This window comes from Pipra filicauda, unplaced genomic scaffold (genome assembly GCF_003945595.2).
Source record: "Pipra filicauda isolate LSUMZ 115617 unplaced genomic scaffold, ASM394559v2 scaffold236_size1216567_pilon, whole genome shotgun sequence".
Lineage (NCBI taxonomy): Eukaryota > Metazoa > Chordata > Aves > Passeriformes > Pipridae > Pipra > Pipra filicauda.
In genome coordinates, this window is record NW_024104350.1 from 685,592 (window position 1) to 701,243 (window position 15,652).

Here is a 15,652-nt window from a genome sequence, read left to right on the forward strand (position 1 = left end):
CACACCTGTCTGAGAAGGCACCGACTGACACTGAATGTAAAGTAGCTTAGCACGAAAGTGTGATAGAATCATCTCCCCCTTCTTAACTGCCCTTCAGCAATGAATCTGGGAACCAAAATCTCAGAACCGGACTGAGAAAATCATAACAGGTAATTTCATTTCAAAATCAAGGTGATTGCATTCGGAATTATTTTTTTAAAAAACAGCACAATTCTTTGTCTCGGCTTTCTTCCACATGTTCGTATTTCTCGCATTCGGAAATGAGGGGGGCCTGCGGGCGGGGCCGGCTGTGTGACTGACGGCGCGGGGCGGGGCCACTGACGGCGCGGGGCGGGGCCACTGACGGCGCGGGGCGGGGCCGGCTGTGTGACTGACAGCGCGGGGGGCGGGTCCGGCAGGGTGAATGACAGCGCGGGGGGCGGGGGCGGGTCCGGCTCGCGCTCTTGCCCCCGCCAGCAGCCCGTGACGTCACACATCCCCCTCCGCGCAGTGACGTCACTCCCGCTCCACCCTCACCCCGCGGTGACGTGTGTGACGTCACAGAGTCAGAAACTATTAACAATTTGCCCACAGGGTTACAGGGAACGAGATGGGGGTGATGGGCCAGATCCTGTCTGCTGCAAAATGTGGACTGTGTCAAAGTTTTCCTAAGAAAGGATGTTCTGTGGTTGATCTTTTTAACTTTCAAGCCCAAGAAGCAAGAGAGGCCATGAAACTTGTTGGCCCTGTTAAGGTTTAGGGCTGGATGTGTCTCAATGATCTCAGCCCTGGGGGAGGGTATCACACCTTGGGTGGAAGGATTTCCACTGGCAGTGAGCACAGGGAATGCAGAATTTATGGCCCACACGGACATCTGGCAGAACTCCCAAGATGAGGAAGGCACTAGTAAAGGCAGCTCAGGACCTGGGCTGAATCAGCTCCCACTGGATACAGGCTGATTCCAACAGGGGTAGATCGTGAGCACTGACCCCAGAACCCCCCCAACCCAAAGGAAGAAGAGAAAGACTGAGCACGGGATCAATTAGCATGAGAAGTAAGAGAGTCATTAAACAATGGAATATAAAGTATAAAGAGAGAGTGATTAGACATTGGAATGGGCTGCCCAGAGAGGTGGTGGAGTCACCATCCCTGGAGGTGTTTAAGAAGAGGCTGGATGCGGACTCAGTGCCATGGTCTGTTGACAAGGTGGTGTTGGGTCATAGGTTGGACTCAGTGACCTTAGAGGTCTTTTCCAATCTAACTGATCCTGTGATTCTGTAATTAACAACAGAACTATGTAACTTGTAGCCAATGGACATTAACACCTTTGTTTGCTGAAGTGTATAAACAGTGACAGCTTTAGACAGTTGGTGTGCTGGATTTGTGGAAGCGTCCACCTTCCACCCCCCGCAGAATAAACAACGTCTCCTCTCTAAACCTGACTCTGTGAGTTCAGAGAGCTCCCAAAAATGTCCCTCTTGCTCTGTCAGCCCCGCTGGTTCTCGTGACACCACATCCCCTCCTATGACACCACATCCCTCCCCCCCCATGGTGACACCTCTCTTGTACTGTCACCAGGTAATGCGGGGCCAGGGAAGGGCTCGGGCAGCCCAAAAACACTCCGTCTAGTTTTCAATCACCATTACATTGGCCCACCCTGCCCCTCTCAGCACCGCGATGGTCTCCGGGCCCTCATGGCCTCGGCCATCGCACCCTCACACTGACACAATCACGGGGCAGCTTCTGGCGCTTCCACAAAGTGTTTCTTTTTCACAAACCCAGCGGGTCCCGCATGAGGCTACAGAGGGGCCCCCCTGCCCTCCCCAAGGGCCAGGACAGCGACTTCTGCAGGGGTTTTGCAGGATGTCTGTGGGTGTCCGTGCTGGGAGCTGAGGGGATGCTGTTCCGGGCAGGGGGGCTGTGGCCACAGGCATGAGTGGGGCCCAACAACCCCTTCCCTTCACCCCATCCCAGAACAGCCTCCTTCGCCTCCAGGGCACGGGCCAACATGTAGCTGACCTTCCTCTGGTGGGCCAGGGCCTCCTCCTTGTCATTCACCTGGGGGTGTTTAACACAGAAAGGAGAGAAAGACATTGGTCAGCTCAGAACACGGCGCTGTTTGTAAACTGTGCATGTGCTCCCCCCGGGGGTCATGGTGAACAAAATACTGACCAAATCTATCAGCATCTTCAGGATCTCGTTGGGGTTGTCCAGCTCCTCGACCCTCCTGCAGTCCCCACCTGAGGAGAGCAGGCTGGACAGCTTTTGACCCAGATTGTTCTTGTTGCTTTGTAACTTGAGACGCTCTAAGGAAAACAAAAGTACATGAGCTGTGGAATTCATGGTAATTAGTTTTTAAACAGTAAGTAGCCTGAAAAAAACACAGGCCATTTGCAAGATTTCTAAAAATATTAAAATACATTAAAATTATGGATCGTATGTGCCAGACTACAGAGCTTGAAAGCGATGATGTTGCTGTAGGGGAAGTCAGGGTGTTTGCTCTTGTAGTACCACATCCCAAGAGTGCTAAAGGAATCTGGGAGACCAACCAAACTTCTAATCCTGGCAGCTCCAGGTCAATTACCAACACAGATATATTCTGATGTCCCATTCCTAAATTCTGCAATGGTTTTGACCAGGACATAAGAACTGAAATACTTCTCTTTATTCCTTTTTTTAAAGAATAAAAGGATTAGCAGAATTCGTCCTATTTTACAGATTCGAATTCTTCCTCTTTTACAGAGGGCTTTGTAACTCTGTAACATATTAAGTGTAAGAATAATAATCAAAAGCAAAATAAAAAGCTAAATTGATTTTAAAAACCCCAAAAAACAATAACAAAACAAACCACCACCAACAACAAAAAAACCCCAACCAAAAAAACCCATAGAAACTTTAAAGTTCATCTAGTCCCACACCCTTCCACCTGGCTTTTCTCTGCTGTTTTTATAACAAGCATCTTTACCAGCCAGATATTATTGTCATCTTGTATAACAGCTTATTTATTCCACCATGTTTTCAGTCAGATAGTGGAGTTCATACATGTGTAATTTTAAAAAGGGTGCAGTAAAGGCCTGGACTGGGAGCTCCAGTGTCCTACACGACCTGTATATTCCACTTACACACCCCCCCCCCCCTGCATTTCACACGTGAAACTCATGGCAGAAATTCCTCAATTACAAAACACACTATTTAATATCACAGTGAGTATTCACAACTTTGTTTTTTCTTGACTCTTCATAAGCCCCCACCAGCAGCTGAGCCACAGCCACACATCTCACAGGGTAAGAAGGTGCTCAAGCCACGAGCTCCCTCCTTTTGCAGCCAACCCCCCAGACCCTCGGCTGGCCCAGGTACCAGTGCCCCTCAGACGCCTCCAGTTCGCAAATTTAGTTTCCTTCTTCATCTTTATCCCTTCTGCAAGTCTCAGGGCTTGGTCCTTCCTCTGCATCAGCTGCTGCTCAAAGGCAATTCTGAAGGCATCTGCCACGAGAAACGCTTCATCCTTACTCTTCTTCAGATTTTCAGTCTGGGTTTAATCCAGGGAAAATTTAAAGTACTTTAAGCAACTTGGAAGCAAAAGCAAATATAAAGTATATATCAAGACGCAGACAACTTGTAAATAAATATAATCAAGGAAGTAGCAGGAACCAAATGAAGAGTTTTCCTGACATATTTTGAGATGTGTTTTAAGTCCTTTCTATACACATGCACAAACCAGCTGCCATCTACACTGACAATCATCTCTGTGTATTTACCTCTGTTCATCTCTGCACGTGCAAAAGAGATTGAGGGGGGCAATAACATCCTCTGCCAGCTGGGCCAGGAGCAAAAGGAACAAAGAGAATGAAACTTATGTCAAGGATAATAACTTGGGTACAAAAGGGACAGGACAGTCCTTATTTTCAAAACCAATAAGTCAACTGGAACTTCTGCAGCAGGACCACAAGAACAGTTTCCACATTTGCAGAATCAAAGAGAAATTAAAATAAAAATTCTGAATTCACAGAATTTCACTAAATTAAAAAAAAAATTAAGTGCTTGAAAGTCACATTATTGATTTAAGCCTGAGGCAAATATATACTTTCCAGCAAGATCAGCTTCCTGACATAGCTGTGGGTGCTGATGCCAACCCAAGGGAGGGGTGGAATGCACGTCAGGAAGGAAGGAGGAGGGTCAGTGGCAGTACACACCCACAGTGTGTACATTTATGGAGTGTATACACTTAGGGTGTGTTTTCCTTTTATAAAAAATATGGGAGGAAGGAAAAAGAATGCAAAAGATTTTTTTGTTGTTGTTGTTTTTCCTACTAGTAAAGCCAAATAGACATAATTACAATGTTTCTACCGGCAAAAGCCAGGGCATTACAAAGCACCACAAACAAACTTTACACTATTTGTAAATAGCGTAAAGCCCTTCTGGCTTTAAAACACCTGAGTTTACTGGGTTTTGAGCACCCTGACCCCTGTCCCCCCCCGCCAAGCCTCGTTACCTCTCGCTTGAGATGAAGGAGCTGCTTCCGAGTGAGAGCTGCCACCTTGGCACAGGGGCAGGGCTGCCCCTCGGAGCTGCTACAGGTGCAGGCCCCAAGCACCGCCAGCTGGAAACCCAAAATGAGCCACCCATTAGACATCCCACCCAAACCAGCACCGAAAACACCACACAAACCTCCCACCAAAACCATCACCCAAACCAGCACCGAAAACACCACACAAACCTCCCACCAAAACCACCACCCAAAACAGCACCCAAACTGCCACCCAAACCAGCACCAAAAACACCACACAAACACCCCACCAAAACCACCACAGAAAACTCCACCTAAACCACCACCAAAACCACTACACAAGCACCCTACCAAAAACCACCATCCAAACAACCACCGAAAGCATCCCACCAAGACCACCACACAAACAGCCCCAAAACACCCCACAAACAGCTCACCAAAAACACCCCACAAACAGCTCACCAAAAGGAGCACCAAAACCACCACCCAAGTGTCCCACTGCACCCCCAAAAACACAGCACAGGGAGGGTGAGAGTCAGGGGCAGCAAAGGGGCAGGAGATCTGGAGGATGGCTTCTGGCTCACAGTGTTTTCCAGACAAACCCTGACAGCCTGGGTGTGCTGCTCCCCACAGCCTCACCAGAACGCTTCTATGCTAAGCAAAGCATGAGGAATTGGGTTTAAGTGTCAGGAAGAAGAAAAACAAGCATCATGGCTTGTGAAAAACTGCTCAATGCTCCTTCTGTCTCCTCTTTCTTTGCAAGGCAGACCACAAAGTAGAAAACTCATGAACAGGCATGCAAATTAGGTAATTAAGTACTAATTAGCTAAAAATGGCTCCAAAGAAAGAGATACATAACAAGCAAGCAAATTTTCTCTGTGTTTTGAATACAAACATATCTCTGAACCAGCCAATTTGAAAAACACATAAGCCATACTTACTTCAAGACCTGTAAAATCAGTAATGTCACTTTTATTCAACAACATGTTCTCCTGAACAACTTTCTGTTGTTTTACATCGAGCATTGCAAGGAATTCCAAGCACTGCTGATTCAGGACTACGAAATAAATCAAAGAGATTAGAAAAATCTTCTGCTCTGATTTCTTAATTTCTGAGTTTAACTGCACCCAAAGCAAAGGATTCTATAGTTCAAGCATCAGTTTGGGAACCTGATGAGACAATGTACAAAATCATATTCCAGTTGTTTTTCCCTCTGTGTTTTCCCAGAAATAATGACCCACTTAGACACCATTTCATGTATTACTGGGCCTCAGGTCTAAGGGCTCATCTCATTGTACACTCACAAGTCAGCCAGCTGGTCTGCTAGAACATTGGGGAAATAATTATATAAATCAGCTATTTTAAAGGTTTTTGGGAGGCAAAAATAAGGGAAAGGGACTGGAGCCCTCTGACCCAGCAGCTGCTGTTACTTCCTTTCCAATTTAAAGAGGGATTCTGCATATCCACTGACACCAGCTGCCACTAAAAACACACTTCTTCCCGCAAGAAGCTTCCTTCATAGCTAAATCATTAATTACTCCTGAGAAACAGTGCATCAAGAAGAAGAGCTTTTGGTGGCTTACTTGCATTTTCAGCTTTAAGTGTTTTAACTTCTTCTGTCCTCAGTTTCAATGCTTCTTTAAAAGCTGCATTTTCACAGTATATCCTGCAGAAGTTAGAAAAAAAGGCTTTATTATCTTGTAAGAAAAAAGAAGTTTTAAAATGGGCACTCAAATAATTTAAAAGAGCAATCCCATTAAAATGTCATATCTAATATTTCTGCAAATTAAAATTAGGATTACTGGAAAGATGGAAGAAAAAAATAAAAAGTGAAAGGAGTATTTGGTTTGACAAGTTTTTACCTATGGAGAATTGTACCAGCAGTTTTCTCACTTGTATTTTTCATGGAAAAAATGGTAATATTTTCCTGTAAGAATGCCTGTACCAACAATCTGTAGTATGTTGTTAGAAGCAAATCTGGTAGCCAGGGGCCAAAAAGCACCGTGGCAGTCCTCCTGAGCCAGGCTAATGCATCAGGTTACACCAGTGTGTGTAACCTGCTCACCCCTCGTTGTGCAGGTGAGGGAGCAGAACCAGGAACCTCCACACTCACACTGAGGTTTCTCAGATGCCACAGGCTGTTCAAACAGGCTCACCCTGGCCATGAAACCACACCCTCACACAGCCAATTTAATCCAGGTGTGTTCAAGTGAATGTTAAAAAAAAAATCATTGATGTGTAAGTAGACAGTGCCAACAGCTTCTGGGTTTAAGAAGAGATGGGTTCAGGTGCCCTGTTCTCCTTGGAAACTCAAAGCAAGCAGTAATTATGAAACTCTGAAACATTTGCTAGGAATCTCCTACCTCCTTGAAAGAGCAAACTGATACTGGACATGTGACAGCTCAGCTCTGTAAACTTCCTGCAGTGTGAACCCTGTTTTCAAGGAAAGCTGTGCCCTCAGGGCTTGCCAGCTGAGCAGACACAATGTGCACTGACAATGCATTTTTCTGTGAGGTATTTTAGCATTTTCCTCTTGAACAGAGCAGTGGCATCTGAAGACCTAAATGTCAAAGCAGTACAATTTATTTGGTGCATCTCCTCAGCTGTCAGTAAATGCATGGCTTTGTTCAAAACTAAATAGTCTGAATTACTTCACCTGAAAAAAAAAAAAAGGGAAATACACATTGTTCTCATTTTGCTATCTTAGATATCAGGAAACCATTTTGGAAAGCAGGCTGAGCCCCTGGCTTTCAGTTTTCTGAAGTTATGTCTCTGTTTTACGACATTTAGCACCAGTTTTGTAGTTCCAAACTGGGCAGCTACACTTCCAACCTCCTCAGGCAGGAAAGCCAAAGGCTTTTTCCAGAGGCATCCCTCGACAAGTGTAAGTCAACAAAAGAAAAGTTTGTAAACTTTTGGCTTATTCCTGGATTCTAAGTTGAAATATTCTAAATAAAAATATATACTGAATAATAATAACATCAGCAATAATGATAAAAAAATAATGACAATAACAACTCTGATGGGGAGACTTCAGAGATACAATTTCTACTTTTCCATAAGTGAGTCTGCTGGTCACATTTTTCAAGGTCTGTTATACATTATTAGTTTAGTGCCTCTGGCACATTCTTGCCGAACCACACCTGCTGTCCACCCAGAGTCACTCTTAATTAAACAAAGAACCAGTTGATCAGCCTCTCTCAAAATCCTTCTATTTTACCTGTACTTATGCTCAGATCTACAATCCAAGAAAATAAAGCAATGATTAACCAGGAAATTATATTTCCACGTGCAGGCACACCCCATTATTTTCTATGCTCATTTACATTTAAGGTAAATAAGGATAATCTGCCTCCAGCTGGCTGATGTAACGGGATGAAAATGAAAGCTTAGCCCAGCAAAGCCAGCCTATAGACACGCTAAATAATTAAGACAACAATTTTAGTAGTTTTAACTGAAAAGTACAAATGTGACTAGCATGAAAATAAAATAAATCTTCTAAAATTTGGAAGAGAATTAGGAAAACACAAAACCCCCAGAAAACCTGATGAAACAAGTTTGGAACACAAAAAAAGATGACACATAGCATTCAATGAAATTAAAAATGAAAACAAATATATACACAGTGGAAGTAAAATACCTGTCGTATTTTTCTGTCCACGTGTCTTCTATGTTTTTAAATCTATCCTGATCAAATTCAATTTCCCACTGCAAAATATTTATTTCCTGTGGAAAGAAACAAACCTGCAGCAGCACATTTCAGGCTTCCCAAAGAAAGGAAGAAGAGAAATCTCAGTGACCAGTGAGGATTATTTGTTAATAACAAAATTGGTGCCAGACACTGAAGTGACCTATGGATCCCAGACTGTATGACAGGAGGACTGTGTTAATGCTTCCAGTGGGCTGTAACAAAACCAAACCCACACTGTCACATTTCCCTGTCACCCTTCTGATCTGTGGAAAGGCCATAGAGGAGGAGGAACAAAGGACAAAACTCAGTTTGACACAGCAGCTCCATGCCACCTTCCTCCTCCTCCCCATCTTCCCTATGAAAACTTGGCACATGTTTCCTAGACCCCTTGGGAATTTTCAGCTTAATCCCTGAAGAACTGAGCAACTCACTGTGAATGACCAAAACCCACAACAAACACCAGCTGAAAGTAAAGGAAGAACTCTGGTAATTTTTAGGTATTATTTGCACACTCTAAGGAATAAGAAGATCCAGATCAAAGCAGCGACACATTAACGTTTCCCCATTCCACTAAATAGGAATAAGAACGCTTTCCTACAAGCTCTGGAATTAATGGCAGGTTTGCACTGATTTAAATGAACAGTCCGTTAATCCCTCATTAATAGCCATGGGCTTCCATGTGTAAAGGATTCACACCCTTACCTTCTCTAAAGTCCTCTTTTCTTCCTCAGTTTTTTGAAGCATTTCTTTTGTATGACTAGTGGCTTTATTAAATACTGCCTAAAAAAAAAAAAAGAGAGAAAAAACCCCACAATTCTGTCAAACACTGTCATTAAGTTCACTTAATTTGGCTTTAGACACATGTTCAGTCCTACACACAGAGAAGTTCACATCCTTCATTAAACAGGAGCGTGCAGAATGACAAACGTTACAACTCCCTTGTAAGCCCTGGTGGGCTCTGATTCCAAGTCACTAAATTACACAACAAACTTGTGTTCCAATCTCTCCTATTGAAAAATGCAGCACAATTTAAGATGAGATCACGTTGTTCTTCACAGGTTGTCCAGAAAATCCCATCTTTGAACACTTGGTTACAACACGGTTAAGCCGTTGATCCAAGTGTAACTGGCTGCAAATGTCTGAGGGCAGAAACTGCTCGGCTATAAATGGGTTATGCAAGGAGGCAGAAAAGCAGGAACTGATTTCACCAGCGTTCATTGTGACAGTGACCAACAGAACTATTGTAGACTGTGAGCAAGAGAATGACCTGACATCTAACCCACACTGTCCTCTAGGACAACAGATGGAGGAGTAACTAAAACGCCTTTGACTAGCAGCAGGATTTCAAGCCCTGGCAAAATCTATCACATAAGGGACTGAAGAAATGGCCTTATTTTTATGTTAAATAGATAAATCCTGAAGGATCTTCAGAGATAAAACTGTGAGAACTGCTACAACAGTAAAGTTTTCTTCCATAACCACATCAGATCTGTGCAGAAAAAGCAGCACATTGCAGCAGCCACGTCTGCAGACACCTCCAGACTCAGAGCTTTGAACTGCAGCGCTGGGAAATCCTGGTTTGTGAGGTTTGGATGAGGAGCAGCAGGAAAGGTTTTCCCTTTTCCTTCCGTCAGCACCACCTACCCAACAGTTCCTGAACAACTCCTACCATGCTCTGCAGGATTCTCAGGGCTTCATCTTTTCCTTCAAGCTGCCTTTGACACGCTTCAAGCTCAACTTTCAAAATTTCAACTTCCTGAAGCAAAACAGAATAGGGACACTGAGCACAAGCCAAGGTAATCCTAAGATTCGACTGTAGCAGCAAAGTGAATTTGCCCTCTTCTGTTTTACCTCCTTGACTTCTTTTCAGGGTCTCCCCTGAGGTTAGAGAACACAGAGCAGATAAACTGTGTATTTTCACAGCTGAAGTCAGCTGGCTGTGATGCCAACACACCAACACATTTAACCACATTTGGAACCCCAAAATGTAGGAGTTAACCACCTCTCAACAAAAATGCAGACTAAAAAGCCAAAGATTGCTTACATTGCAGATATTCAGGCCCCAAAGCTTAATAAAAAATAACACCTGCTAAAGTATATTACTTTCAATATTCTCTAGTTCCCTCAAAATACCTTCCCCACCCCTCAAAAAACCCCCCAAAAACCCCAACAAACCCCCAGAGTACAAACAGCACCTCACACTGTGATTTCCTGCTGTAAAATTTAATGAAGATTCCAAGTACCCCTCTAATTTCAAGAACCTGGATCCATGCCAAGATCCATGTTCTAGCCATGCCAAGATCCTCTTGCTACATTAAAAGGAAATGCAGATTTGGGGAGCAGCACCCTTGGCACCATTACCAACCTCTAGAGCTTCCTGAAGTCGTTGCTTTAGTTCTTCATTTGACATTTCAGTATTAGATTCTGTAGGATTAACAGGAAATACTGAATGATGAGATACTATAATATCTAAAGAAAAAAAACGAGAATTTGCTTTAACCTGAACACAAGTAAAATGCAGAGGTGAATTTTCATCTTTGTAGTTTGTTTTACCTTTTTTCTGGAGCTAATAAACAGATTTAAGAAATACATAAATATTAATTTCAAACACAGTGCTCACAGTTAAAGAAGTGAAATACAGGAAAAAGATCAGTTGTAAAGACAGAAAATAAGGACAAATATTTTATACTTTCCTTTGGAAAAAAAATGGAAAAATCCCTCTTGATTTAAAAAATAATTTAATTTTTTTAGATTGTTTTAAGATTGTAACTTTTCAACAACCACAGTCAACACAACAGTGGCTGGCACTATGTAGAAGTAAGGGCAGTTTTAAGACAGCTCAGTTTATTGTGGCATTGGGATAGTGGGGAATTGTTCTGAAGGAGAGAAATAAGCAAATGATGCAGAAATACCTCAGTCAAAACACTAAAAATGTAAAGGAAAGCAGCTGAAGTGTAATGAACAGCACTGCCTACACCTGATGGTATTTACAGCAGCGTTTCCTTCACAAAGAAAAAGATGAATGCCAACAGAGGTTCTGAAAAGAACTTTTTAGCCCAAAAGGAAGCCAAATCACAAATTTCAACTAAATAGCAAATGAGATTTTTGAATATTTAGCCACAAGCTCTAGATAGGATACCTGAGAAGACTTAAAGTTACTTAAACAAAGCAGGAATCCAAGCAATTCCATTCAATTTTATGTATGTATGTAGAGAGACAGCCACCACAGGATGCTCTTTGCTAAATGTCACTTTAAAAAGCAAAAACAAACACTTTAAAACCGGGCGTTTTACACTAAGAAGGGCCAGAGCCTCGATCTCTGAAAAGCAACTGTGCCGTTAATGTCCCGGGTGGAAGGTGGAGGTTCCCAGCAGGCACAGGATGCACAGGCACTTACTAGAATCCTTCACGAACTTCGGCAAATGGTTCAAATTAAACTTGATGACAATATGTGAATCAGCTGAACGGCTCAGTTTATCTAACAGAGGTTTTTCCCCGGTGAATAATTAACTTCCCAATTACTCTTACCACAGCTGTTCTGCCGTGTGGAACTTGCAGCAGGTTTTCTGAGTGATCCATCGTAAAAACTGTTTCGTTTTGGACCAGGAAGAGCTGCAGCATCACTTTCTTCCGCTCCCTTTGCTGACAAAAGGGAACTACAAGCCTTTCCAGATCCTTTCCTGGATCTAAATGAATAGGTATTTTGTAAGTTTTCCCCTTCATAAACACCTCCAGGTCTTCTCCCAAGGCCGTTTCCCAAGTCTCCACATGTCATGTCATCCTCCTCTCCCTCCATCTTCTCCTGGTTTTGCGTTTGTTTTTTGTTTCTTTTTTTTTCCCTTTCCTGACCGAGGGCCCTTCACCACGGCCAATGCCAACAGCACCTCCTGAAAGCGACTGTTTTATCTAGAAGAAAAGGAAAAGCGTTTATTTAAAGCAGCAGGACAACGCTGCAGTGAGACACACGGAGCCGTCGGCGCGTGGCCGCTCCCCCGGCGGGTCGGGGCTGCCAAAAACATCGCTCCCACCCCTCGGTGGGAGCCGGGGCCGGGGCGGCAGCGGGGGCAGCGCCTCGCTGAGACCCACCCTGGGCCTCCCCGGCCCCGCTCCCGTCCCAGAGCACCCCTGGATCCCCCCCGCACCCACCTGCACACCCACAGGCACAGAGCGATGCCGGTCCCGCCCCGGGGCGGGATGGACGGAGCGGCACCGGGAGCGGCATCCGGAGCTCGGCGGAAGGTGGGGTTGGTTATTCTTACCTTTTAAAAGAGGTCCCTGTTTCCCCTGCAGCCCCCGCCCCGCCGCAGCCCCGAGAGGTGTCAGGCAGCTCTCGGAAACGCGACCTGAGGTGACCTGACGTGGTCACTCCAGGTGCTCCCAAGAATTGGGGCTGTCCTCTCCACCCCACAGACCGCCCTCCCCCTGCTCCCTAGTGCCGTCCAAGATCAAAGCACCTCTGCCTGTGTTTCCTCAGTGTTTTTTCTCGGTTGTGCCAGGAAACTCCAGATTTATCATCATTTTGGTTTATAATATCAAGTTGCTGATGCAGTATTCCTTTGAGTCCCACCCAAAAACCCTATAACCAATCTGCAATAATCTTAAATACCTAACAATAATACTCTTTACAACAGAAATCTTTAAGAAAGTGGTTTTACTATATCATGTATATTGAGAGTTTATTAGCAAGCACTTCCTACAGCAGGCTTTTCAGTGAAGGAAGGTTTTTATCTGCCCTGCCCTGCTGGGGTCCAGGCTGTACAAGCAATTAGAAGCCAGTGTTTTGATTGTAGCCACGTTCTGGGGCTCCACAGGTTTTCCTGCCCAGGGATGTATTTCCGGGGTAAACCTGCAGTGATCTGTGTTCCACTACTGGTATAGGTGATTGGGAGTACAGAGAGAAAAAGGGAAAAGAAAGCTTATTGCTCTTTATTGTTCAGCATTCCACACCAGTGCAGATACAGCCCATGCGTCCTTACCCATGAAGGAATTCCCAAAGTTCTGTGAATTTTAAAATAACTGTTACCATGTCACTTCCTTCCTTAACCTGAACCAACCCCTCGTCTGCATTAGCCTCACGCCCAAGGACACAGTGGGGCACAGCAGTTTCCAGTCTCACAACTCAGCTTTAGATTAACCCCTTTTCAGGACACTGTTGCACCCTCTAGAAATCCAAAGTGCCACCAGTTATCAGTATTTTACAGTTTTTCTGGGGTGAGTTCATGGTTTGGTTTTAATTGTGAGGCCCAAAGAGTTCTCAATTATTGAACACAGCTCCTCTACTGAGAAATTTGGTGCTATTTCCATCCTTCCATTCACTTGTGTGGGTTCTCCTGTGTGTCTCTCCCAGGGTGCTTCAGAGGCTGTTCCAAACATTCACAAACTTGTCTGTTCTAAACCTTCTACTCCCCAACCATATCCAGTTACAGTAAAATTCACGTTAACTGATACAAAATGAATGTCATTCATTGAACCCTCCCAGGAAGAGATTCAGCAGTTACTGTTCCACCCAGAGTCAGTTGTTGTCCTTCATCCATCGCTCAATCCATTGCATAATCTGATCCAAGTTTCTCTCCAGGTCCTCTGGAGTGTTGCTGGGTAACTGGTGCACAATTTCCTTTTTGTATGACTCCATAGCTTCTTCATAAAGAGTCTGAAAAATCTCACACTGAATGTTGTCTTGCAGCTTTTTCCCTGTGTAGCCCCTAGAAAACAAGAGCACCAAGGGAGAGTGTGAGATGTGCAGAAGCAGTGGAGATTCTGTGACTGACACCCTCAAATACCCCCCCTTTGCCCTGGTCTGCCCCCTGGCACACCTGCTCTCCAGCCTGTCGTAGAGGAAGGAGTTGTCTGTGCGGAGCACGAACACGATGTGGAACCAGCGCTCGGGGAAGAAGTCGCAGCCGTGGTAATCCACCACCACCCCACCCTCCCTCATCCTGTCCTCCAGCTCGTCGATCACCTGCAGGGCAAAGGGACACAGGCAGGCTCCCCTGGCACTGCAGAAGGCCCAGACACGTGGGTGGTTTAGGGGCTGCACTCACCCTGTCCTCATCCAGAATGGGGCAGTCGTACTCCTCATCAAAGCCCTCGTACAGCTCCCCTGCAGCACAAACAGGGTCAGGGCAGTTGGGGGGGGCAGAGCCACCACAACTGTCTACATGGGTATGTTCATTGCAGGAGGATGTAAACAAAGGCAGAGCTTAGCGAAGGGAACACTTGGTTTACAAATCTGTGTAAGGGTAAGTTTGTCATTTACTACTGACCACCAAGAGTCCTGTTAGAGAAAATTAATTGCCTTTTGATTTAATATATAGAATCCCAGAATGGTTTGGGTTGGGAGGGACCTCAAAGCTCATCTTGTTCCTCCCCCCTGCCATGAGCAGGGACGCCTTCCACTAGCCCAGGTTGCTCCAAGCCCCATCCAACCTGGCCTTAGACACTTCCAGGGATCCAGGGGCAGCCACAGCTTCTCTGGGCAACCTGTGCCAGGGCCTCCCCACCCTCACAGGGAACACTGTCTGGGAGCGGGAAGCTATTTTTCTTTATCCTTCATACCATCCTTTGCCCTACATCCCTCTCCAGCATTTTTGGAGCCCCTTTAGGCCCTAGAAGGGGCTCCGAGTTGTTCCTAGAGCCTTCTCTTCTCCAGGCAGCACAACCTCAGCTCTCCCACCACAAGCAGAGAGCTGCACAGAGCAAAGAATCCCCCGTGCTCTGGTGACTCCTCTGTTTTCCAGCACCTTCCTTGGCCAGGTCCCCCACGTTGATGTAGCACAGCCCTGCTCTGGATGCCAGTTCCTTTCCCAGTGTGGTTTTCCCAACGCCCGGAGTGCCTGGAGACCAAAACCACAGGACAGGGTGAGGGAGGAGGTGCAGGTCCCCCCAGACACCCTCCCAGCAGGGGAACTGGGGCCTTTGGCCAGTGGATGTCGAGGGATTCGCGTGAGGGAAAAGGGCCCAGAGCTGCACCCCAAGGAGAACCAGGGAGGGCAACGCTGGAGTGGGAAACGGGAAACCAGGGAGAGAACCCTCACTGTGAGCAGGAACGTCACCCACACCGGGAGAAGGGGGGGGGGGGAGGGGGGGGGGCAAAGAAAACTTCGGGACGGGATGGGAGCGTCCCGAGTTCTCGGTCAGGTGTGACACCCCAAATCCTCCCAGGCCAGGACCCCACACCCCAGATCACCCCGACTGCAACCCCAAACCCCAAACCACCCCGGGATGGGACCCCAGACCCCAAACCACCTCGGGATGGGACCGCAGCCCCCAGTGACTCTAGGCTGTGATGGGGCTGCGGTCTCACACCCCAGATCAGCCCAGGCTGGGACTGGGCCGAGCCCCCCGTGCCCACCGGTGATCAGCACGTTCGGCCGCCTCATGGCGCCGCCGTCGCCCTGGAGACACGTGCGCGGGGCCTCCGCCGCCGCCGGCGCGCGCCGATGGCGTCACCGCGCGGGCAGGCGCGACGCGGGCAG

General features: G+C 46.1%; 2 protein-coding genes across 3 annotated transcripts; both read right to left on the reverse strand.

Annotated features, from left to right (window-relative positions):
• Positions 1-1,291: 1,291 nt before the first annotated feature.
• CCDC125 (coiled-coil domain containing 125) lies at positions 1,292-12,356 on the reverse strand. 2 transcript variants are annotated; one of them, XM_027723361.2, is made up of 12 exons: positions 12,324-12,356; positions 11,706-12,083; positions 10,543-10,601; positions 9,847-9,933; positions 8,880-8,957; positions 8,127-8,212; positions 6,070-6,152; positions 5,428-5,543; positions 4,472-4,579; positions 3,337-3,508; positions 2,152-2,285; positions 1,292-2,037 (listed from the first exon to the last, which is right to left on the reverse strand). In XM_027723361.2, the coding sequence occupies exons 2-12, from the start codon at positions 11,971-11,973 to the stop codon at positions 1,750-1,752; spliced, it is 1,479 nt and encodes a 492-aa protein (XP_027579162.1). In that variant the 5' UTR covers positions 11,974-12,083; positions 12,324-12,356; the 3' UTR covers positions 1,292-1,749. The 2 variants fall into 2 exon arrangements, with proteins under 2 accessions (XP_027579162.1, XP_027579163.1); XM_027723362.2 differs by lacking the exon at positions 12,324-12,356 and having other exon boundaries at positions 11,706-12,175.
• A 455-nt stretch (positions 12,357-12,811) lies between these two features.
• Positions 12,812-15,614, reverse strand: AK6 (adenylate kinase 6). Its single transcript, XM_027723315.2, has 5 exons — positions 15,529-15,614; positions 14,918-15,010; positions 14,219-14,277; positions 13,991-14,136; positions 12,812-13,879 (listed from the first exon to the last, which is right to left on the reverse strand). The coding sequence occupies exons 1-5, from the start codon at positions 15,554-15,556 to the stop codon at positions 13,690-13,692; spliced, it is 516 nt and encodes a 171-aa protein (XP_027579116.1). The 5' UTR covers positions 15,557-15,614; the 3' UTR covers positions 12,812-13,689.
• Positions 15,615-15,652: the final 38 nt, after the last annotated feature.

What these genes read in the sequence shown, in the direction of transcription:
- CCDC125 (XM_027723361.2), bottom strand. Translation starts at nt 11,973, where the DNA reads ATGGAGGGAGAGGAGGATGACATGACATGTGGAGACTTGGGAAACGGC. An exon ending in TGAGAATCCTGCAGAGCATG is followed by an intron (nt 8,958 to 9,846) that starts GTAGGAGTTGTT and finishes TTTTTTTTTTAG; the next exon opens with GCAGTATTTAATAAAGCCAC. An exon ending in CTGATTTTACAGGTCTTGAA is followed by an intron (nt 4,580 to 5,427) that starts GTAAGTATGGCT and finishes TTGGGTTTCCAG; the next exon opens with CTGGCGGTGCTTGGGGCCTG.
- AK6 (XM_027723315.2), bottom strand. Translation starts at nt 15,556, where the DNA reads ATGAGGCGGCCGAACGTGCTGATCACCG. An exon ending in GGGGGACCTGGCCAAGGAAG is followed by an intron (nt 14,278 to 14,917) that starts GTGCTGGAAAAC and finishes TTTGTGCTGCAG; the next exon opens with GGGAGCTGTACGAGGGCTTT. An exon ending in CCATTCTGGATGAGGACAGG is followed by an intron (nt 14,137 to 14,218) that starts GTGAGTGCAGCC and finishes TTTGCCCTGCAG; the next exon opens with GTGATCGACGAGCTGGAGGA.